This window comes from Pseudopipra pipra, chromosome Z (assembly GCF_036250125.1).
Source record: "Pseudopipra pipra isolate bDixPip1 chromosome Z, bDixPip1.hap1, whole genome shotgun sequence".
Lineage (NCBI taxonomy): Eukaryota > Metazoa > Chordata > Aves > Passeriformes > Pipridae > Pseudopipra > Pseudopipra pipra.
Window position 1 is genome coordinate 39,933,595 of NC_087581.1, and position 19,693 is coordinate 39,953,287.

The window sequence follows — 19,693 nt, forward strand, 5'->3', positions numbered from 1 at the left end:
GCCTCTGCTTGGGGAACACTGCTTCCAGATGGAAAAGCACCTAAGTAAAGCTAACCTGTGATATAGATCTGGTATCAATAAATATTATGTACAGATGGTTTAAGAGAATCATGGAACCACAGGATGGTTTGGGCTGAAAGGGATTTTAAAGCTCATCCAGTTCCAACTCCCTGCTGTGGCAGGGACACCTTCCACTAGACCAGAGTGCTTGGACCACCATCCAGCCGGGCCTTGATCTGAGCTAAGTTCAGTCTGAGGCAGATGCCTGGTATGAAAAACTTCATCTTAGAAAACATGTGTCTCAAAATTCAGGTGAGAAAGTGAAAAGAAATCCAAAGAAAAATTCAACGACATAAAGCAGTTTCTATCTTGCGGGATACTGTATTATCTTCCACTTTTATTTGTACACTAGGATAAATATTTTATACCTACCAAAAATATAACTCTCAAAAACTATGCAGATTATGGAAAAAAACACATGTATGAGTTCCTCAGACATCTGCCAGCACTGCAGGCTAACCTTAACCTCCTAGCTCCCTTTTTGTCAATCTTGAAAAGAAGTAGAGCCATTTAGCCAAACTGTTGTTTTTATGATCTTTGGACAGACATTCACTAAGGGATATGCTGAAAATACTAATTAATTTCCATTTCTGACCTAAGCAAGATTTCTTGGTTTTAAATGCAACATGCTACTCTAATGGCCCTCAGTACCACCTGGCATCCAGAATATATTTACTGCATATGCCTCATTTCCATCAAAATAGGATTTAATATGACCTTTATATAGAATCATAGAATCATAGAATCGATTGGGTTGGAAAAGACCTCTGAGATCATCGAGTCCAACCCTTGGTCCAAATCCAGTCCATTTACTAGATCATGGCACTCAGTGCCACGTCCAATCTGCGTTTAAAAATCTCCAGGGATGGTGAATCCACCACCTCTCTGGGCAGCCCATTCCAATGCCTGATCACTCTCTCTGTAAAGAATTTTCTCCTGATATCCAACTTAAATTTCCCCTGGTGGAGCTTGAGCCCGTGCCCCCTTGTCCTATTGCTGAGTGCCTGAGAGAAGAGACCAACCCCTACCTGGCCAGAACTTCCCTTCAGGTAGTTATAGACGGTGATGAGGTCACCTCTGAGCCTCCTCTTCTCCAGGCTGAACAACCCCAGCTCCCTCAGCCTCTCCCCATAGGACTTATGCTCCAGTCCCTTCACCAGCCTTGTTGCTCTTCTCTGGACCCGCTCCAGCACCTCAATATCCTTTCTGAACTGAGGGGCCCAGAACTGAACACAATACTCAAGGCGTGGCCTCACCAACGCAGAGTACAGGGGAAGGATCACTTCCCTGCTCCTGCTGGCCACGCTATTTTTGATACAGCACAAGATCCCATTGGCCTTCTTGGCCACCTGGGCACTCTGTTGGCTCATGTTGAGCTTCCTGTCAATCAGCACCCCCAGGTCCCTTTCTGCCTGGCTGCTCTCCAGCCACTCTGTCCCCAGCCTGTAGCACTGCAGGGGGTTGTTGTGGCCTAAGTGCAGGACCCGGCACTTGGCTTTATTGAACTTCATCCCATTGGAATCAGCTCATCTCTCAAGTCTATCCAGATCCCTCCTGCCTTCCAGCAGGTCGACACTCCCTCCCAATTTGGTGTCATCTGCAAATTTGCTGATGATGACTCAATCCCCTCATCTAAATCATCAATAAAGATGTTAAACAGGACTGGACCCAACACAGACCCCTGGGGAACACCACTAGTGACCGGCCCCCAGCTGGATGCAGCTCCATTCACCAGCACTCTCTGGGCCCGACCCTCCAGCCAGCTCCTAATCCAGGAGAGGATACACTTGTCCAAGTCATGGGCTACCAGCTTTTCCAGGAGTATATTATGGGAGACAGTGTCAAAGGCCTTGCTGAAGTCTAGATAGACCACATCCACATCCATATAATTTTCTGATTTAGTCTATATTTTGCTTGAAATAGATGGAAAAGTAATTAACAAGTTAGATTCAGGCACTGAAAAAAAAACAGAATATGCACTTCAAGAAGAAGAAGAAGAAGAGGAATTTGAATTGCTACAAATACGTAAACCAAGTTCAGCAAGAGAGCAAGTCCCTGCTACAAACTCTGGGAGAATGGCAGATCCTTTCCCTTGGAATAATTCTGAAGGATGATTTTCCTCTTCGAAATGTGTTAAATAGAAATAGCTTTGCACACCACAGCAAAATCACTGTGACCCAAGAGACAGCTGCCACAAAACCACAACGCTTCTACAGTGGGCAGAAAACTGAAGTCCTTGAGACTGAACAGGATGCATCCTTGACGTTTTGAAGGTGACACAGAAAGCAGATTAAGTATTTCATGTGTAGGTTTTTTCTTTTTAATTTTCATTTCAATGACTTATAAACAAAATCTGGTTTGTTGTTTTTCTTTTCTGATAACCACAGAATGGTTTGGCTTGGAAGGGACCTTCAAGATCACCTGGCTCCAAAAACCATCACAGTAATCATTAAAGAAATTCTAATTTCAACTTTTTTTACAGTCAATAAAGGCCATTATAAATGACATTATTTTCAGGAAGAAATCTAGTTTCAAACTCACAATCAGTTGAGTATTTGTAGAGCATACATATGGTATAGTTATTATACAAGGATATATGGATAATTCCTGTGTAAACATCAATGTCAGTAAGATCTCAAATGCTGTCATTTGAAGTCATAATGTGACTCTGAGAATCACTGACTCATGTCCAGAACTTTAACCAAATGGATCTTATCTGCCTTTTGGTGAGCAGTGCAGCAACAAACGGTAAAAACATTTTCTGACATGGAGGAAGGAAAGACAATGAAAAATTGGCTACAATATTAATCTGTTCAAGAAAAAGACCTATTGAATATTTGAATCATAGAATCCCAGAAGGTCCTAGATCATCCAGCCTCACCCTGTGCCATGGGCAGGGACACCTTCCACTACCCCAAGCTGCTCCAAGCCCTGTCCAACCTGACCTTGAACACTTCCAGGGATGGGGCAGCCACAGCTTCTCTGGGCAACCTGTGCCAGGGCCTCACCACCCTCACAGCCAAGAATTTCTTCCCAATATCCCATTAAAACCTACTCATTTTCCAAACTATCTAATATAAAATTATTTTAAACTGTCCAATATAAAGCTATCTAGAATGGTGCCAAGTAGAACCATTCTAACTTCCATCACAAATAGTTATGGAAAAACAAACCCATAAAAATTTGATATTATGAATATCAAAGTGAAATTAAACCAGTACAAGGTAAAACCCAGGATTTTAATAATATTATGTCCAGTGTTTTAAAATGATAATTCAGTGAATTTTTAAATAGAAGGATATTTAGAAAAAGAAAAAGCACTTTTTTTGCCAAAACTGTGGCTATTTTATAACATTTTTATAATATAAATTCAATTTTTTATTTGTTTTTACTTGTTGGTTTGTTTGGGTTTTTTTAAACTCACCATGTCCCAGGAAGAAAGTTATTTCTGAGGAACCAAGAATATAATGAGAAATGCCCTCATAAGAATAATTCATAAGAATCAAAGCCTCTGTTCAGTAAGTCAGCTTTGAAGTACCTATTGACCAAAGTAATTTATAACTACTTTTAATTTTTCATCTTTTTCAATGTATTTTTCTTTCTCCAAACCATAGTTTTTTTTATTCTGTAAGTAGGTTCCAAGAGAAACACTAAGACAATACACTGTGGTGCCCTTCTTTAAAAGGCTTCTTAAAGACAAGAAATCCAGGGAAAAAGCAAAACAATAAAGAAACCTGGAGTTTTTCTAACAGAAACAAAACAAAACACATAACTTATAAGTAATTTTTATTTCAGATATTAGTTCATATCATGCTCCTAGAGTAAGGAGAGTGGGCACTTAAAATTTTTAGACATCTATTTTTCATAACCTTGATAACTCTCAAGTGTTATGTCTGGTACAACTTTTATCCTGAAACTTCTGGTACTGTGCTTTTCCATTCTAATGCCTTTCTGAAATTCCTTTAATTTTCTTTTCTGAATTAGACTTCATTCTAGAGATTTTTCCAGTTGAAGTCTCAAGGCATTTTCAGCTTTTGTTGGGTTTCAAAAGGGATTGTCTATCATCCCTTGTTACTTCCTTATTCAGGAAAGACATGCTATAGTAACTTTTATATAAAAGTTGAAATTCTAAATAAAAAGGGAACAGATTAAATATCACAGGGAATTGTAGAAGAGTCATATTATTTTTAAAGGGAAAAAATAAACTGGTTGGAGATATTCAATGCAGCTGTCCATACACATACATACACCTACATACTGTGCCACAAGGTCTTTGTAGGGATTATTTTTAAGTAAAGTCTTCAAAAAAGAAGTTTCTGTCATATATTGAATCCTTAACCTCTACAACAACTAAATTAATTTAAAACAATATTAAACTCACACTGTAAAAGACTACATTGGAAAAAGATGTCTAGACCAATGCTTATGCAGAAGAAATACTAAGGAAAACCTTGTTGAAACGATGAGGATCATCTGAAAAGCTCCTCTGTTTATCTTTTGTTAAAAAGCATCTTGGATGAAACACATTTGATGGGTTATAATTACAGTTAATTAGACTGAAACATTCTGATGGAAATATCCTGTGAAATATCATTTCTATAGAGAACCACAGGGCATTTATTATTACAGGATTAGTGACCTTCAATAGTAACCTTCAATAGTAAACTTCAATCTAGTGCCTACAACACAGAGTAAAATTTTAGTAACTTCACTTCTACAAGATTCCTCCTGGATGATGTTGTCAGAGCAGCTGGACACCATCAAAAAGAGCAGAGTATGCAAAATAACATTGTTCTACCCCTCTGATAAAATAGGAAAAGTAATTCTAGTTTTGATCCTGATGACAGGTCAATTAAAAGTTTATAATATTCATAAGATGCAGAAATAATATTCATAGTCTTCGTAAAGCTATTTGCTGCAATTTGTCCCAACTCATGTTCTTTCATAAGTAAAGGCATTGTTTGGAAAAATATGTGTATGAATAATACTCAGATACATTTCAGAAACTGGAGGAAACTTTCTGCTCTTCTTTAAAATTTCTTTTGGAAAAGAGCAAAATCTAGTATTTGGTAGAACGGCCTGTACCAGGCACATCCCCCTGAAATTACTGTGGAAGTCTCTAGGTAAGTGCATGAGGCTTTGGATGCAGTTTCTATTTATTTTTCAGCATGCCTACAAATTCCAGACTGTATGGCTGCCTTTCAACTCTGAGGAAGAGGAATGTGCTTTAAGCAGAACACACAGTTTTGTAAATGTCAATACAAACTGAGAAATAAGTTGTGTTAAAACAATCCTGTAAGAATGCACTGATCTGTTACTTTCAACTCAGCAACATCTAATAGCAAAATCAATAGAAACTATAAATTATTAAGCATCTGAAGAGCTAGTACTGTTTCTAAAATTTTAAGACAGAAATTAATATTAGGTTGTACTTTATTCATAGATTTATCTCCTAGAATAGATGATATCTGTAGTGGAATTCAAGTGGCTGTCTTAAGAATTCCACTTCCCTCCATTTACCCATTTTCAGCTGATCTGTCTGGTTAGCTTGGCCAGCTCACAGTTATGGGCTTTCAGAAAAACATCACTGATGTTCAAAATGCAGAGACGGAGGCCATGCCTTCGTGAGATGATCCACTAATCACAACAGAAATGATGGCTTTACAACACACAACCATAGCAACTCTATCTCTAAGAAGTATGTGCATTTAAATCACCTCCATAAAGGGAAAAAGGCTGGGTTTTTTGCTCTTTTCTGTGCAAAAACATCTCCTTTTTTGACTGGCACTTCTATTGAACAGCTGCAATAGGTTTCTACTCAGATATTTTCCATAGAAATTTCAAGACTGACAGATCTCTCAAGAAATGTATAGTTGAAAGCTGATGCTCAGAAATTATAATGTGTGGTCCATGGGGTTGTGTTAGTGCTCCTCAGTTCTTCCCCAAATTCTCCCTTTCCCGGTTTCACAGTGGTTTTTTTCTCATCTCAATCCTGGTTCCTGCTCATTCCTCTGCTACACTTGTGTTAAAAGCTCTCTTTTGCTTCTTTCTGTATTCAGTGCTAATCTTCACTATTCTCCCTCTCTCATATCCTACTCTTCGCTTTGCTCTCCATCCTTTCATTTATTATTCTCTGCTCTACCCTAATTATTTATATTGCTCCCCCATTGTAGGTTAGCATGTAAACAATGTTCAGTCCTTCCTTGCCATCTTCATCTCCTCATTCACTTGTCTTACTTTTTCTCTTTTGGCCCTCTGGGGGCCTTTCCTTCTTTTAACAAGCCACTGTAAAGTGATTCCCCATTTATTTGATGTTTTAACTCACTGAGTTTGTACAACTCAATGCTGTTTCAAAAACGTTAAGCTGCTCAGTGGCATTCTTGTTTGGTGCATTGTCTTCTTTTTTCCTTTAAATACTCCCCAGCTAATGGATTGCCAATTAATTAGAAATAGTAAATCTTCACTCTAGAATAAACACTACATGTTTGTGAGTCTTGAGGAGCTCCTAAACTAATTTTTATGGCTTTGATGGCAACCATTCCCACTCCTTGGCAGCTTGTCAATGGAAATAAAAGTTCTCTGAGCAGATACCCAAGCCATCATTTGGAGAATGTTTTCTTTGAGCAGGATGCTCCTGCATCTGCTGTCCTTCCCCTCCCTCACTGGTTTTTTCCCTATTATCTTTTAAGGATGTCAGTTTTGAGGGGTCATGCGGATGGCTGAGTTTCCCCAGGATAAAGACAGGTGAAAAACTAATGCTAGAAAATAAAACAAAAATGGCAAACAAAAAACCCGTAACCCACCAACCAATCAAACAAAAAAAACCCACAAGCAAAACAAAACAAAAAACCTGTTTGGTTTTTTTTTTTTTTAATTCCTGATTGCCTTTGACCTGTTTTGTTGTCTGAAGCCCAGTGAATATGCCAGCTTAACCAAAGAAGAGACAAAAAGGAAGGAAGTTGAGAAGATTTTTAATTGCTACTGGAGGAGAATATCTCCTGCTCTTCTCAAATTGAGGAGAAAAAAGACAAAAGGAAGTGGGACCAGACAGAAGAAGAAAGAACCCAAATCTGATATGTCTATTTAGCATGTTATACATGAAGTAAACCTGTTTAAAATGATTTATAATAAAGGTGCTTCTCAAGAAATGTTTACTGTGAGCCAGATGTAATATAAATTATTCATACCTGATGAGGTTGGTTCCTCTTCAATTGAGGCTGTGCAAAAAGGCGTCAGGGATGGAAAGGGTGCCAGGGACAAGGAAGGGAAAGGGAAGAGACAGGAAGAAAAGAGAGAGAGAGAGAAATACAAATGAAGAAATCATATAGTTTTAATTGTTATATTATTTATGTTTTTTAATATAAGTAGGTATTATAAAAAATTTTATTCTCTCCATTCCACACCCCTTCTGTTCCCTTCAGGTCCTTGGCAACCACGATGGGGTGGTGACAGCAATGAATTACTGATTCTGAAATTGAGTAGTTAGGGAGCAAAAGAGGCAGTTTTGAGGTGGGAGGGGGGTGTGTCAGGGACACAGTTACCCACTGGACTCTCCATTCCAGCTGTCTGTGGAAAGTGATAAAAATCCATATCTTCATACCTTTCCCTTTTATGGGTAGATAACTATCTATAACCAGCACATTCAAAAGAAGGGAACAAGCATGTTCACGGTAAAACTGCATTTTAAAAGTAGGTCAGTGACCGAGTTCTTTTCCTTCCTGTAGTCAGGATGTTTTGTGTACACATGCATCACAAAAACATTCTTTTCACAGTCTTGCAAATTTCTCTGTGACAGCAAAAGCCACGTTCAAGTGTTTCTCACTTGCATACTATAAGAGAACCTGGAGGTGAGAGAACTCTCCATAGATAAGATATAGAGGCCCCCTTGAGATATTAAACACGTGTATCCATACTTTTATTTCTTTTCTCTTTTAACAAACACCTTCTACCAGTGGCAATGGAAGCTCCTTCTCCTTGATTTCTTGCAGAATCAATTCAAACCATACTCCCACAGCCATGACAAACACTGACCCATCCTGACAGCCCTCAAGCTTGCACTTGGCATGGATAAAGATTTCAAACATTTTCTCAAAGACCACCACAATGCTTGGTAAACTAATTTCTTTTCCTTCACTATCACCCCCATCTATTGTGCAGGGAGGAACCAGGACAGGATCAGGAAGACTTTCCCTCTTTTTACTGAGAATTTGTCAACTGTGTTTGAGACCAGTAATAAATCTTGGTTAATTCAGTACAATATTCTATATATGCAACTGTATGAGGTGACTAACACTGAACACATCAGTTATTCCTAATGCAGAGTAGCATGGTGTCCTTTTGTGGACTGTCAAGTCTAATCAAGACAAAATCATAAATTACTGTCTAAAGCACCAGCCAAGTATCTTGTCTCTAGCTGAGACAAATAGGTGATTTTTATTTCTAAAGCTTGGTGTTCAGATAAACCATGAAGAAGGGTACACAACAACACAACATTATGAAGTACATAATCTAAAATGGCCTAAATAGGACGCTTAGCTAAGCCTTCGCTTTTGTAACTCCTTATTTAATGTTTGAATGTGTATTCGGAAACTAGATTAATCCGTTATGCAGTGTATGTAAAGATCACATTAAGCTTTCAGCAAGTTTTTTTTTACAGTGTAACTGCTGAATTTAAGTAAAATCTGTTTGTGGTAGTAGAATTTCAAGACAATTCAAGAAAGAAGGAAAAATACTGTCCTACTGTTTTTAAATAGAACCAATCAGATAATCTTTAATTCAACAACATGACAGCTGATTACACAGACACAGAACAAATAAACAAAAAACCCCCACACCTGAATATTTGAATCTCAGAACAACAGAATCTGAAGTAAATAAATAACAGAATTTGATTGCAGGCAACTCCCTGCCCGTGGTTCCTCAGATTAATCTTGGCCACGCTGTTCCTCTTGGCGGGAGGAAAGAGTGACCAAGTTCCTTCTCTGAGTTCCGGGGCAAAAAGTCCTTTATTCAGAAGTCCCACAGCTTATATTGTCTCGGGGGAAGGGCTAGAAGGAGGAATGTGATTGGGCAACGGTCCGGAGGAACGGGAGTGACTTGAGGGCTCCACTAACCAATAGGGGAAACAGAAGGACCAAGGTCCCATAATAAGCTCAGGACTGGGGAGACGGCCAATCCTGTTTGAGCAGAGACAGGGCTGTATTCGGGGAGGGGAGACAATATGGTTCCAAGTGGGGGAGGGGCCACGCAGACCGGGTAAATACATAACTCAGGGAAAGACCGTACAATAAAACACAAGTAGTGGTTGTTTTTCTGCTTTGCTCGGTCCCAGGGAGCTGCCACTGTGATGGACGCGTTTCTAAAGCCGCTCTTTCCAGGTTTTGTAATCCTGGCACTCACCCACAAATAAACAAACTACAAACTAAGTAAATAAAGTAGGTTGTAATTTGTCAAGGTGCCACTGGAAGGGAGGACTACACAAACAGAACAGAACAGAACATGAAAGTTGGAAGTTCCATTATTAAATTTTACAAATGCTCCAAATCTGTATTAGTTGCAAGCTCTACTGCTGCTTGAACAGCAAATAATTCAAACTACTAGAGACTGTGCATTAAAACTGGTTAAACAAAACTGCCTAATTATACAAAGAATATTCATTCCAGGAACCATTTTCTTCAGACCGCTATTTGAATAATATTCTTAGACTTAATTTTCGGGATGAAAACCAGCATTAGCAATTCAAAGCTGAATTCTGTTACTACTGTGATGGTTGTTTCAGAGGGACCACTCTGTGATTAGGTACACATCTAAATAAAACAGTATAGCTGAATCTCAGCTGAATAAATTGCTCAGATGCCAAGACAGCTAAGCAAATAATGTCACTTTTCTGTTTATTTAATTTATATTGGCTATTTAATTGTTGGTTTGAGGTCTTTCAGGAATAGGCTATGTTCTTTTCTTGTCTGAGCTGCTGAGAACTGCTTTTGCAAAAGCCCAAGTTCTCTTGTCAATACCATATTTCTTAACTCCAGACAGAAATTAAATATGGATATCAAAAACAGATATGAAAATGCAGTTATGAACTTGTTCATACTTAATACAAACTTTTATAAAAAATCAAATTAACTTAATCTCTTGCTTTATGTAACAGGATATTTTCATTTCCCATAGCTTTAGAAACCGTGTTTAAAAAAACAGCCTTCAGAAAGCTATTGAATGCTCAGAAAATACACTGGTTTTGTTATATCATACCAGCTCAAATGCAATGTCAGCACTTTGTTTTCCATTCATTAAGGAAATATATTAAACTACCACACCAAAAATTTCCTACGCAACATTACTTTTTTTTTCCATCAGCAGTGATTTAAAGCATTAAGTTACTTTTAAAAGCCATTCATCTCCATAGTAATTATCTGTATTTTACTTTTTACTCGTTCCAGAGGAGTGGAGAGGGAGTAAGCTGGAACTGCCTTGAGCAAGTGGGATGGCACAGGCTAGTGATTCACTGTGGTGGGTGGTGGATCCCCATCAGCCTGGTGTTTTCCTCTTGACCTCAGAGAGGTGAGATTCACACAGAGTAGGCACTTATTTAATAAAAAAGTGCCCCAAACAGTCACAGGCATCATCAAGTCTCATAACAGCACTGCGTGACCTTAAAATGTAAACTTCTCTGAAGCTTCAACGCATTTTTGACATCATATTTCTTCCCCTTTTAATGCATCATTGACAAAATATAATAAGACATATGGCAGCAGAAACATTAGATTTTATCTTCTTAGGGAAAATCTGATTTTCACTTGGGAAAAGCTGATCTTTTTTTCCTTAGAGGTGAATAATACTGCATGACATTAGTGAGAGGAAAAAAGCCATGAAGACACGGGCAAGTTTGCAAAGCCTATACCAGGACACATATCACCCAATATTAGCTTAAGAGAGATAATACAGGAAAGCAATGCTTGAGTAGTATCTGAATATCTATGCCAGATTCCTGATTATTTCTCTTACTGTGGTAGAAGCCTTGATGGGCCTGGGGAAAAAAAAAAAAAGAAATTTGAAGCATTAATAACATCCTCCCGTACTATGTTATATCTTATGACATATTACATTAGTTTTGTGTTATATTGAAGCTTACGTTAATTTTATATTAATGTGCAATATGTTTGCCTTTAGCATTCAAATAAAATGTAAGTCTCATATATAAAAGAATAAACTTAGATATATGGCACCATCTCTATGGGAAAGTCTAGGCAAGAGCTCTATAATATTACCCAAATGAACAGCAAGATCCAAGAACAAGTAACATTTTTTCTGCATGTGACATCGAAAATGAATTATATGCTGCTCATCATCAAATCTCAGAATCTCAGGGGGCCTGCAATGCCAGAAAGACTGACTTGATTGACTTCCTATAAAGATTCAACATCAGTCATTAAGGGTGTGATTTTAATGCTACAGATGTTTCATTGAAAATATGTGTTTAACAAGACTGTCTCTTCACTTGCTCCCCATTTGACAACCTGCAGCATTCAGAGGGCCTTGGAACAGGGTTGTCACCTTCTGTCTTCAGCTGGCCAGGTTGTGCTTGCAATTATGCTTGAGAAACAAAATAAAACAAAACAAAAAATACACACAAAAGTCCCAAAAAAATAGACCAAAAAAACCCAACCCATCCCAAACCAAACCAAAACCAAAAACCTGTCATAGGTTTGACAATAGATGCTGGAATTTTTTCCCGGTGTTGCCCCCTCTCCCCTCAGTCTGTTTCTTCCAGGATGGGGGGAGTTAGGAGAGGGGCCGCCTCCTTTTTTTGCTGATTGCTCACGTGGCTGCGAGCAGCTATTGAGCTGCCGAGGACAATTTATCCTCAGCTCCCAGGTTTGCTGTGGGCTTCTTTCCTCTTGGGGCAATTAGGACTTTGTTTTGTTTCTTTTGAAAGTTTTGGTTGCACCATTTGTTGTTTATTTGAGTTTGTTAATAAAGAGCTGTTCTCTTCCTTTTCCATACTTTCACTTGAAGCCTCTTAATTTCAAAGTTGTGATTTTGTTAAACTTAGACAAAACCTAAATGACAAAACAACAAAACCAAACAAATAAAAACAAAACAAGAAGAACACACCAGGAACCGCTCTAATGCATGTGACAGATAATTCACTATGAACTGATAAAACTCTGCCTGGGTGACAGATGTTATATGGAAAACACGTATATTAATTAAGAAATCCGAATTAGGCCTGTGGAACTTAGTAGAGGAATTGTATCACTCTTCATGGGTTTACATCAACTCAAAGCCTATGAAAAACTTACTCTTTCTTCATTGTTTTATTTCAAAAAATAAAATTTTTAATAAGAAGTTGGTATCTGAGCAAAACTTCAGGTATTATTAAAATCTAGAATACTAATATCTTAAAATGACAGTGTTAGAAAAGCCAATAAGGGCGGTCTAATTCATTCTCATTAGTCTTCTTTTTTTTTTTTTTAAGCATCGGGGCCCCGTGCTGAATGAGGACATGTTTAAACATGAAATAAAAGGTTTATTTAGGTGAAAGTCTGCATTTTGCAGAAGACAAGATTAGATAATGATTTTTTTTTGTAAGTGCGTTCATGTTTACACCCCTGTAGAACAAGGCAGTCAGTGGAGTGGCCCTCTGAACCTACTATTTGGCAGGATGGCCTTCATAAGGAAAAGAGTGTAAAAAATTATTTAGCTTTAAAGCAATTCCTGAGTTCTTAGTCAGTTGCAGTTCTTGACAAGGATTCATGTGCTGCCAAAGACATGATAGTACTAAAAGTTGTAATTCTGAAGCCAGGAGTAGTCTGCCATGACTTGAAATATCACACAGTTTTACACAGACTCACACACATATGCTGTGTGTGAGAAGATGTGAATGTCACAAAAGAGAGGAGAGTGTAATGAGAAAATGTCCTAGAACTTTTACACCCCAAAATGAGTGTACTCAGATAGCTGAATGAATAAGACTATAAATCAGTGTACAGTAACTTTTGTTTCTTTAAATGCCGAAGAACATTCTCCATCAATCAAATGCATGCTCTTAAAATTAAATGCTAAAAAAAGCAGTAAAATATACTTATGGAAGTAGGTACCTGCTAGTGTCTGTTACACTTATGGATGTGAAAACCTACCTGAGATATACCCTTAGTTATACGTAGAAAACTTTACCTTTCAAGTCAAGCAATTTTATATTTTCACATTTCAGTCAGTTGCCTGAAGCTTTTTCTCTTTATTGTTTTTGTGTGTTCTAGGGAAAATTTTACTAGCTATTCTTATATGAATGGAGAATTTTAAAGTAACATCATATACCACACTGCAAAGTAATAATGATGATAATATTTTCTTTTATTTTATGGATATTCTCCCACTTGGGAAATAAAATACCATAAAATCCCCACTCAGATGCTCACAGAGTGTTTGAGTCTGGTTATTGACTGGTGCTAGAGTCTGGATTAGCTCTCTCACTGAAGACTTGATCTGTACCCAAGTGCTTACTACCACACCACTTGATCCTCCAATATCCAACATCCAACAGTATAAGTTAAAAGACAATAAAAAAATGCTCAAAGTGAATCAGAAAATTGCAGTTAAATAAACCTGCAGCCCTTAACATCAGATGGCAGCTTTAATACCTGAACTTTCTGTGACACTATCTGTTCTTATTTCACCCCAGAATGACTTCAACCATCTGTTCCTGCTGCCAACGAATTGCACCTAGACTGCCCATCTTGCCTCGTGGGAATACATAACTGAGAAGTTCAATAAACACACAGGAAAACCCAATGGATTTCAAATACTAAGATTTCAGGATAAATATGTATCCTGCAACTTTCAGTGATTTCAGGGATTTTGTCAAACTCTCTAATTTACCAGTTGTAAAGATCGTTCTGCCATCCTTTCTGGGGAATGAAGCTATATAAACCATCTAGAAGGCCACAACTTTATCACAGAATCCTTAAGACTGGGAAAGACCTCTAAGATCATTGAGTCATGATACGAAAAGCCTTTAGATTGCTACCAGACAAAATGGAAAGCACTTAATAGTCACTGTTTCATAGAAAATGCAGCATAATAAATAAAACTGCATAGAATCAAGGACATACAGTTCTCAGTGCAAATTACTCACTTCATTCACAGGCCCTACAAAGGAATTAACTTCTTTTTTTCCCCTAAATCCAAGTCTGTAGTACTCAGTTCAGCATGACTGAGGGCCTGCATTCTGCTTAACCAAGGTGATTTCCATGCAACACAACATTCATCATGGGAAACTTCAACTGTAAATGGCATATTGTGTCAAGAGGAGAATTCAGAGGAGCAGATGGCAGGTAAAATGAGAGATGTGGTGTCTAAGGAGTCCCATGCAGGGAGACATAATGCTCTGATGCAGTGGATGTTTTAATCATTTTTTGGTGACTTCAGGAATGAAAAAAATACCCCACCATAAAAGTACAGGGCATGAACACAGACGTGGCAAAGAGAAGACTTGAGTCCTGGTGTAAGAAAAGCAAAGCAGATATTTTCAAATTAATGACAGTATTTTCATTGCTAAGGCAAAGTTTGGGGACTGGAATACATTTGAGGAATAACAGACACACCAGTATTCACTTCAATCTCTTTTTAATTGGACAGAAACAAAAGGAGATCCTATGACCTTTGCATCTAATACTGGTTTTATATTTAACTCCAGTACAATCACAATAAATACCTAAATACATCTGAATCCATTATTGCTTAGTATTGAAAAATGTGTGTTGAAAAATATGTGTGATGTAGACTGTGGCAAAACAGGGTCAATAATATCCAGTTTCAATAAAACACTGCCCTTATCTAGATCTCAAAGAATTTATTAACACATAACTCTGTTAACAACAGTGACAATGGGTCGTATATCAATTTGTCTAAGGATATCTGCAGAGGTCTATTGAACCTGGACCTCTCCAAAACTAGCACACTGTTCTGCCCTAAAATATGATTGATGAAGAGTGTTTACTTTAAACCTGAGGCAGGTTGTACAAATTGCTGTGCATTTAGCACACCAACTTCTTTGCTGACAACTGTAATTCGACGAACAGAAATTTCCAAAAGGGAAACATGCCTAAACACAAGTGTAAAAGGAGACGTTTTGTTGACACTAACATGACTTTGCTATATGCAAACAAGGCAAGAGATAACACTGTGATAGGAGGTAAAAAATCACACCAGGTGTGAGATTTCTTTATTCTTTTCAGAAATGCTATGTTCCTAGCCCTTAATTTGTTATCTACATACCATTCCTAATTTTTCAGAAAATAATTAAAAATTGAATACTCAAGGCTTTTTCTCATGAACAAGTGAAGATAATTTACACTGATTTTTCTTGTTTAGTGAATAAAGCCACTAGAAGTCAACAGTTTATCAGCCTCTGAATTCACCCCGAAAGAAACATTTTCACAGCAGTCATCAGTCAGCACTCTGGTGCTCCTCCATGCCTTTCAGTTTTCATTAATGTAGGAGTTAGGCCTATTGATTTTGAGCTTTTTATTTTTTTTTTAAGAATTTTTTTTTCATCTCCAGTATATGGATTTTTCTGAGACCCACCTCACCCCTACTTTCCCATACATTCCTCAGAGCAGATTTATTCATTTTCCGTATAGGGTTTTGCGCTGTCAAAGGATGCTCAGCACCCTCTGTGGTGAATGCATTTCGGAAACATTCCCAACCAGCACCTCCTGCCAAGAGAAATAAGAGCTGTTGGGCTCTTGGTGAGCTGTGCTAAAATTCTGCCTTTCATTCCTTTTCATTTTCCCCTCTTCCTTTCTGCAAACAGATGGCAAAACCTCTTAGAGTACTTCCACACATCTCCATCTCCACTGCAGCCCACAACAAAAACAAGGATTGCCACCCTTATAATCTGTTCTTGGCACTGGAAATGTTGGAAATGCTTTTTACTTGGGATGTTTCAGGTCAAAATAGTTACAATCAACACTTTTATCCTTGCTCCTGCATTCTGTAATGCCTTGTTTTCATAAAAAGGCATACAGGAAATGCAGGATGCACAAAGGAAGATGAACCACTGAGTACAAAGCAACTTTCCCAGGTGGCAAAAAGCAAGTCAAAGGGGAAATGGCCTCAAGTTGCACCAAAGGAGGGTAAGGTTGGATATCAGGAAAAATTTCTCCACCAAAATAGTGGTTAAGCATCAGAACAGGCAACCCAGGACAGAAGTGGACTCATCATCCCCGAAAGTGTTCAAAAAATCAGTAGATGTGGACTTAGTGCTGTGGTTTGGTGAGCATGGTGGTGTTCAGTAATAGATCAGGTTTGATGATACTGGAGATCTTTTCCAACCTTGATAATTCTGTGATTCTATGAAAACCCATAATCTTACCTCTTATCTGCTGACGTGGCACTTTTTTGTTGGGCTGTCAAAGTGCTGGACAGGCAGGGAGTTGGAAATGGATGACCTTTAAGGTCTCTTCCAACCCAAACCATTCTCTGATTATATGATTATTGAAATATGCTACATTTAAATGACTAATTATAAATACAGTGATGGAATAATCTCTAACATTCAAGGTAAATACATTTGAGTGCTCTAAGTGTGTGATACTGGAGATCTGGGAAAATGACAGGCAGATATCACATATTTAAGAAAACCTGGAATGGAACTGGATTGATTTTCATTACAATTAGGTACACTAACAAAAAAGAAATTACTAGCTTTTCTTCTCCATCATTAACTGCTTCAAGACAGAACCTGAAGAATAATCTTTTGTTTTTTGTTTTCCTGGGTTTTTTCCCCCTATTTATCTATATATATATTTATATATATGTATATATATAAACCAGCATATATTAAGCAGAAGTGAAATTATTTGTATTTGGATCAATCAAAAATTTCCATGCTTGTAGTGAAACATCTCATCTTAATTTCAATCCTTTCAAGAAACAAAATAAAAATTTGACCATTTTTTAACACTTGGAATATTTTTTTAAAAAATTCAAAATTAGGCATCAACAAACACTGTCTCACAAAAATTAAAGCGAAATTCAGTAATATATTTTCCTAAATATTTTCCTAAATTTTTATGGTAAACTTTTCTTCTGTTACTTTTTAGGTCAAAGATATGTTTTGTTTTTAAAGTTAAAAATTCCTTCTGAATTTAACATGAACGCATGAATAATTTGCATGGCCCCTGTGGCATTTTCCAGTTAATATTCATGCAAAGAAAAGTTCAGGTTCAGAGATGGGTGATCTAAATGCTAACAGATGCAATTTTATTGCATTGTCAATTGCTCAACTTTATACAGCATTATTAATGTTAACATGAAATACTGACTTACTAAGTCATTGGAGTTATTTAAATCTAACAAAGACTTAAATTAAAGACAAAAAGTCAAAAACTAATCCCAAACAACACTAATTTTTCCCCCCTCCAAAACCTTTTTTCACCAGGAATTTTATGATGACTTCACCCAACAGAAAATAATCCTCTTAAGAAAATGCATTAGAACATAAAATTAGAATATTAAAATTTACCTTAAACCATGTATTTTAAAGTCTGTGTTAATCACTATGTGCAGCATTCTGCAATCACACTCTACATCGAAGATTATTGTGACTAAGTACAAGATATGTTGAAGAAATAAGACATAAAATATAGTAGTCATGAAATATTCATCTGGTGAGCAAATCCTTCTGCTTCATAAATATTCCATGTTGTAATCTAGTGAATTTTATCCATGACTCTGCATTAAAAAGACACAGTGACATGGTATAGATTTAAAAAAATACATGCACATAACTTAGAAGCAAATACTCCTACTCTGTGTAGGCTGAAAGAGCAAAGTGTCTTATTGCTAAAGCAAAATAGCCGGTATTTGACTGAATTTCCTCCCCTTATGTATCTTCTTCTTGATTCTTTGTGCCACACAAAGCTCTTTACATAAGATCCATTTCATAAATGCAAAAGTGACTGACTGAATTTATTGTCTCCTGCTGACCTGGAATAAATCAGTAAAATACACATTTATATTTACCTTCCACTGGCTGTGTTTCTTTTACTGTACTATCTTGCAGTTTGAGAATTATTCAAATGTCCCCTCACACCACTCAGGGACAGACAATTAAGACCTATATATTGCAGATATCCACTGATATCACTAAAGTGTAGTCTAGTCAGGACAAAATTTGAGCTTACAGCTCCAGGATAATTAATTCCTATGTAATTAGGTCAAGTTTTCCCAGCAGAAAATTATGTAAATGTAAATTTTGCTACAATTTTGCCACACGAAACACAAACCTCAATGAGCAAAGAGATTTGTGAGGTTCTTTCTAGTTGTTTTCCAAAACATCTTCAATCTTTGTTTCATCTGTGGCCCCACAAATTTGGGTGAGGTCTTATAGTTGCTGGTTTGTGTTTGGCTACTGTGCATCAACCTGGTCAGTCAGGTCACAGGAGAGGGATTATTTTTTTTTCCTCTTTTTTTTTTTTTTTTTTTTAACTGCCAGAAGCTTTTGTCTTCCTCAGCTCAAATTAATGAGCTTTCTTTTTCTTCTAATAATCTTATACCTGATTTATCAGGCAACTTAAAAAGTGACAGGGGACTGAGCAACTTGGTAAAATCCAAGAAATAGCAGATGATGTTTCCTTCCTAATAACATTAAGGAGGAAATATGTTATACACTAGAAACTGAACCAGCAAACTGGAAACAAGGAAACAACAAAATCAAAATGCTTTCTGGCCATGTTTCTTCTCCTTCGCCTTTTAAAGTTCTTTTCCCTTTCTTAGGCTGTCTGAAGCCTTTAAAGGGTAATTCTAATCAGCTTTCCATACACATCCTGTAGTCTGCATCACCACTCAGAAGTATGAGCCTGTCACCTGCTGCTATTCTGCAATAAAATTATACTTATGGGTTGAAGATGATCAATGGTACTGGAGAAATTAAAATTTCTCATCCAATTTCATTTGGGGCACACTATAATAACTGGATAACAGCCATTGCTAATATTTGGTTTTAAAAATGAACATATAAAATTATTTTGGTGTTTCCTGTCATGCCGCTAAACCAGACTGTATTAAAGTAACCAGTTCTTGTGTCTACATTTCAGCAGAAGCTTGAAAATACTGAAGAAAGAAAAAAAATTAAAGACAAATGTTGCCAGAAGAGGAAACACTAGATATAATAAGAAATAAGGGGTAGAGAATTCTGTCACTCAGGTGATGAAAACATAAACAGAGCAGCACCTGGGCAGAATTTATATATAGAAAATAAACACCATGCTGAAAAGCTGCCCCTTTTTTTTTTGAACATATTATGCTGGTAAAGATAACAAAGTTCAGTAAATTGGAGACATCCACCTCAACATATGAAGTGACTTCTCTACATGAAGTTGTAACTGTATATTGTACTACAGAGGTAGCCATATAAAGGGTCAGGGAAAAAATACTCTGAAATATGCATAATCTAAACAATTTTCCAGTTACTTTTAGAGTAGAGACTACCAACTATTTCAGTTGGGCTTCTCTCACCTCATCAAACTCCCTACTCTGAAATCCTCTCTTCTTTCTGGGTGTATCCCACTTGTAAGTTCCCTGAGAAAGCGAAGATTTATTGGGCTCTTTGGGCTGCCTGCAGCAATAT

The 19,693-nt window shown here is 37.2% G+C and overlaps 1 protein-coding gene across 3 annotated transcripts in view; it reads right to left on the reverse strand.

Annotated features, from left to right (window-relative positions):
• Nucleotides 1–19,693, reverse strand: part of EDIL3 (EGF like repeats and discoidin domains 3) — a 233,692-nt gene that overhangs the window by 136,035 nt on the left and 77,964 nt on the right. For 2 of the 3 annotated variants that reach the window (XM_064642241.1, XM_064642240.1), the window contains exon 3: nt 7,248–7,277. The exons of the other annotated variant lie outside the window; for it this stretch is intronic. In XM_064642241.1, the coding sequence (XP_064498311.1) occupies nt 7,248–7,277 (30 nt within the window). The remainder of the gene's footprint in view (nt 1–7,247; nt 7,278–19,693) is intronic. 3 annotated transcript variants of the gene reach the window in all.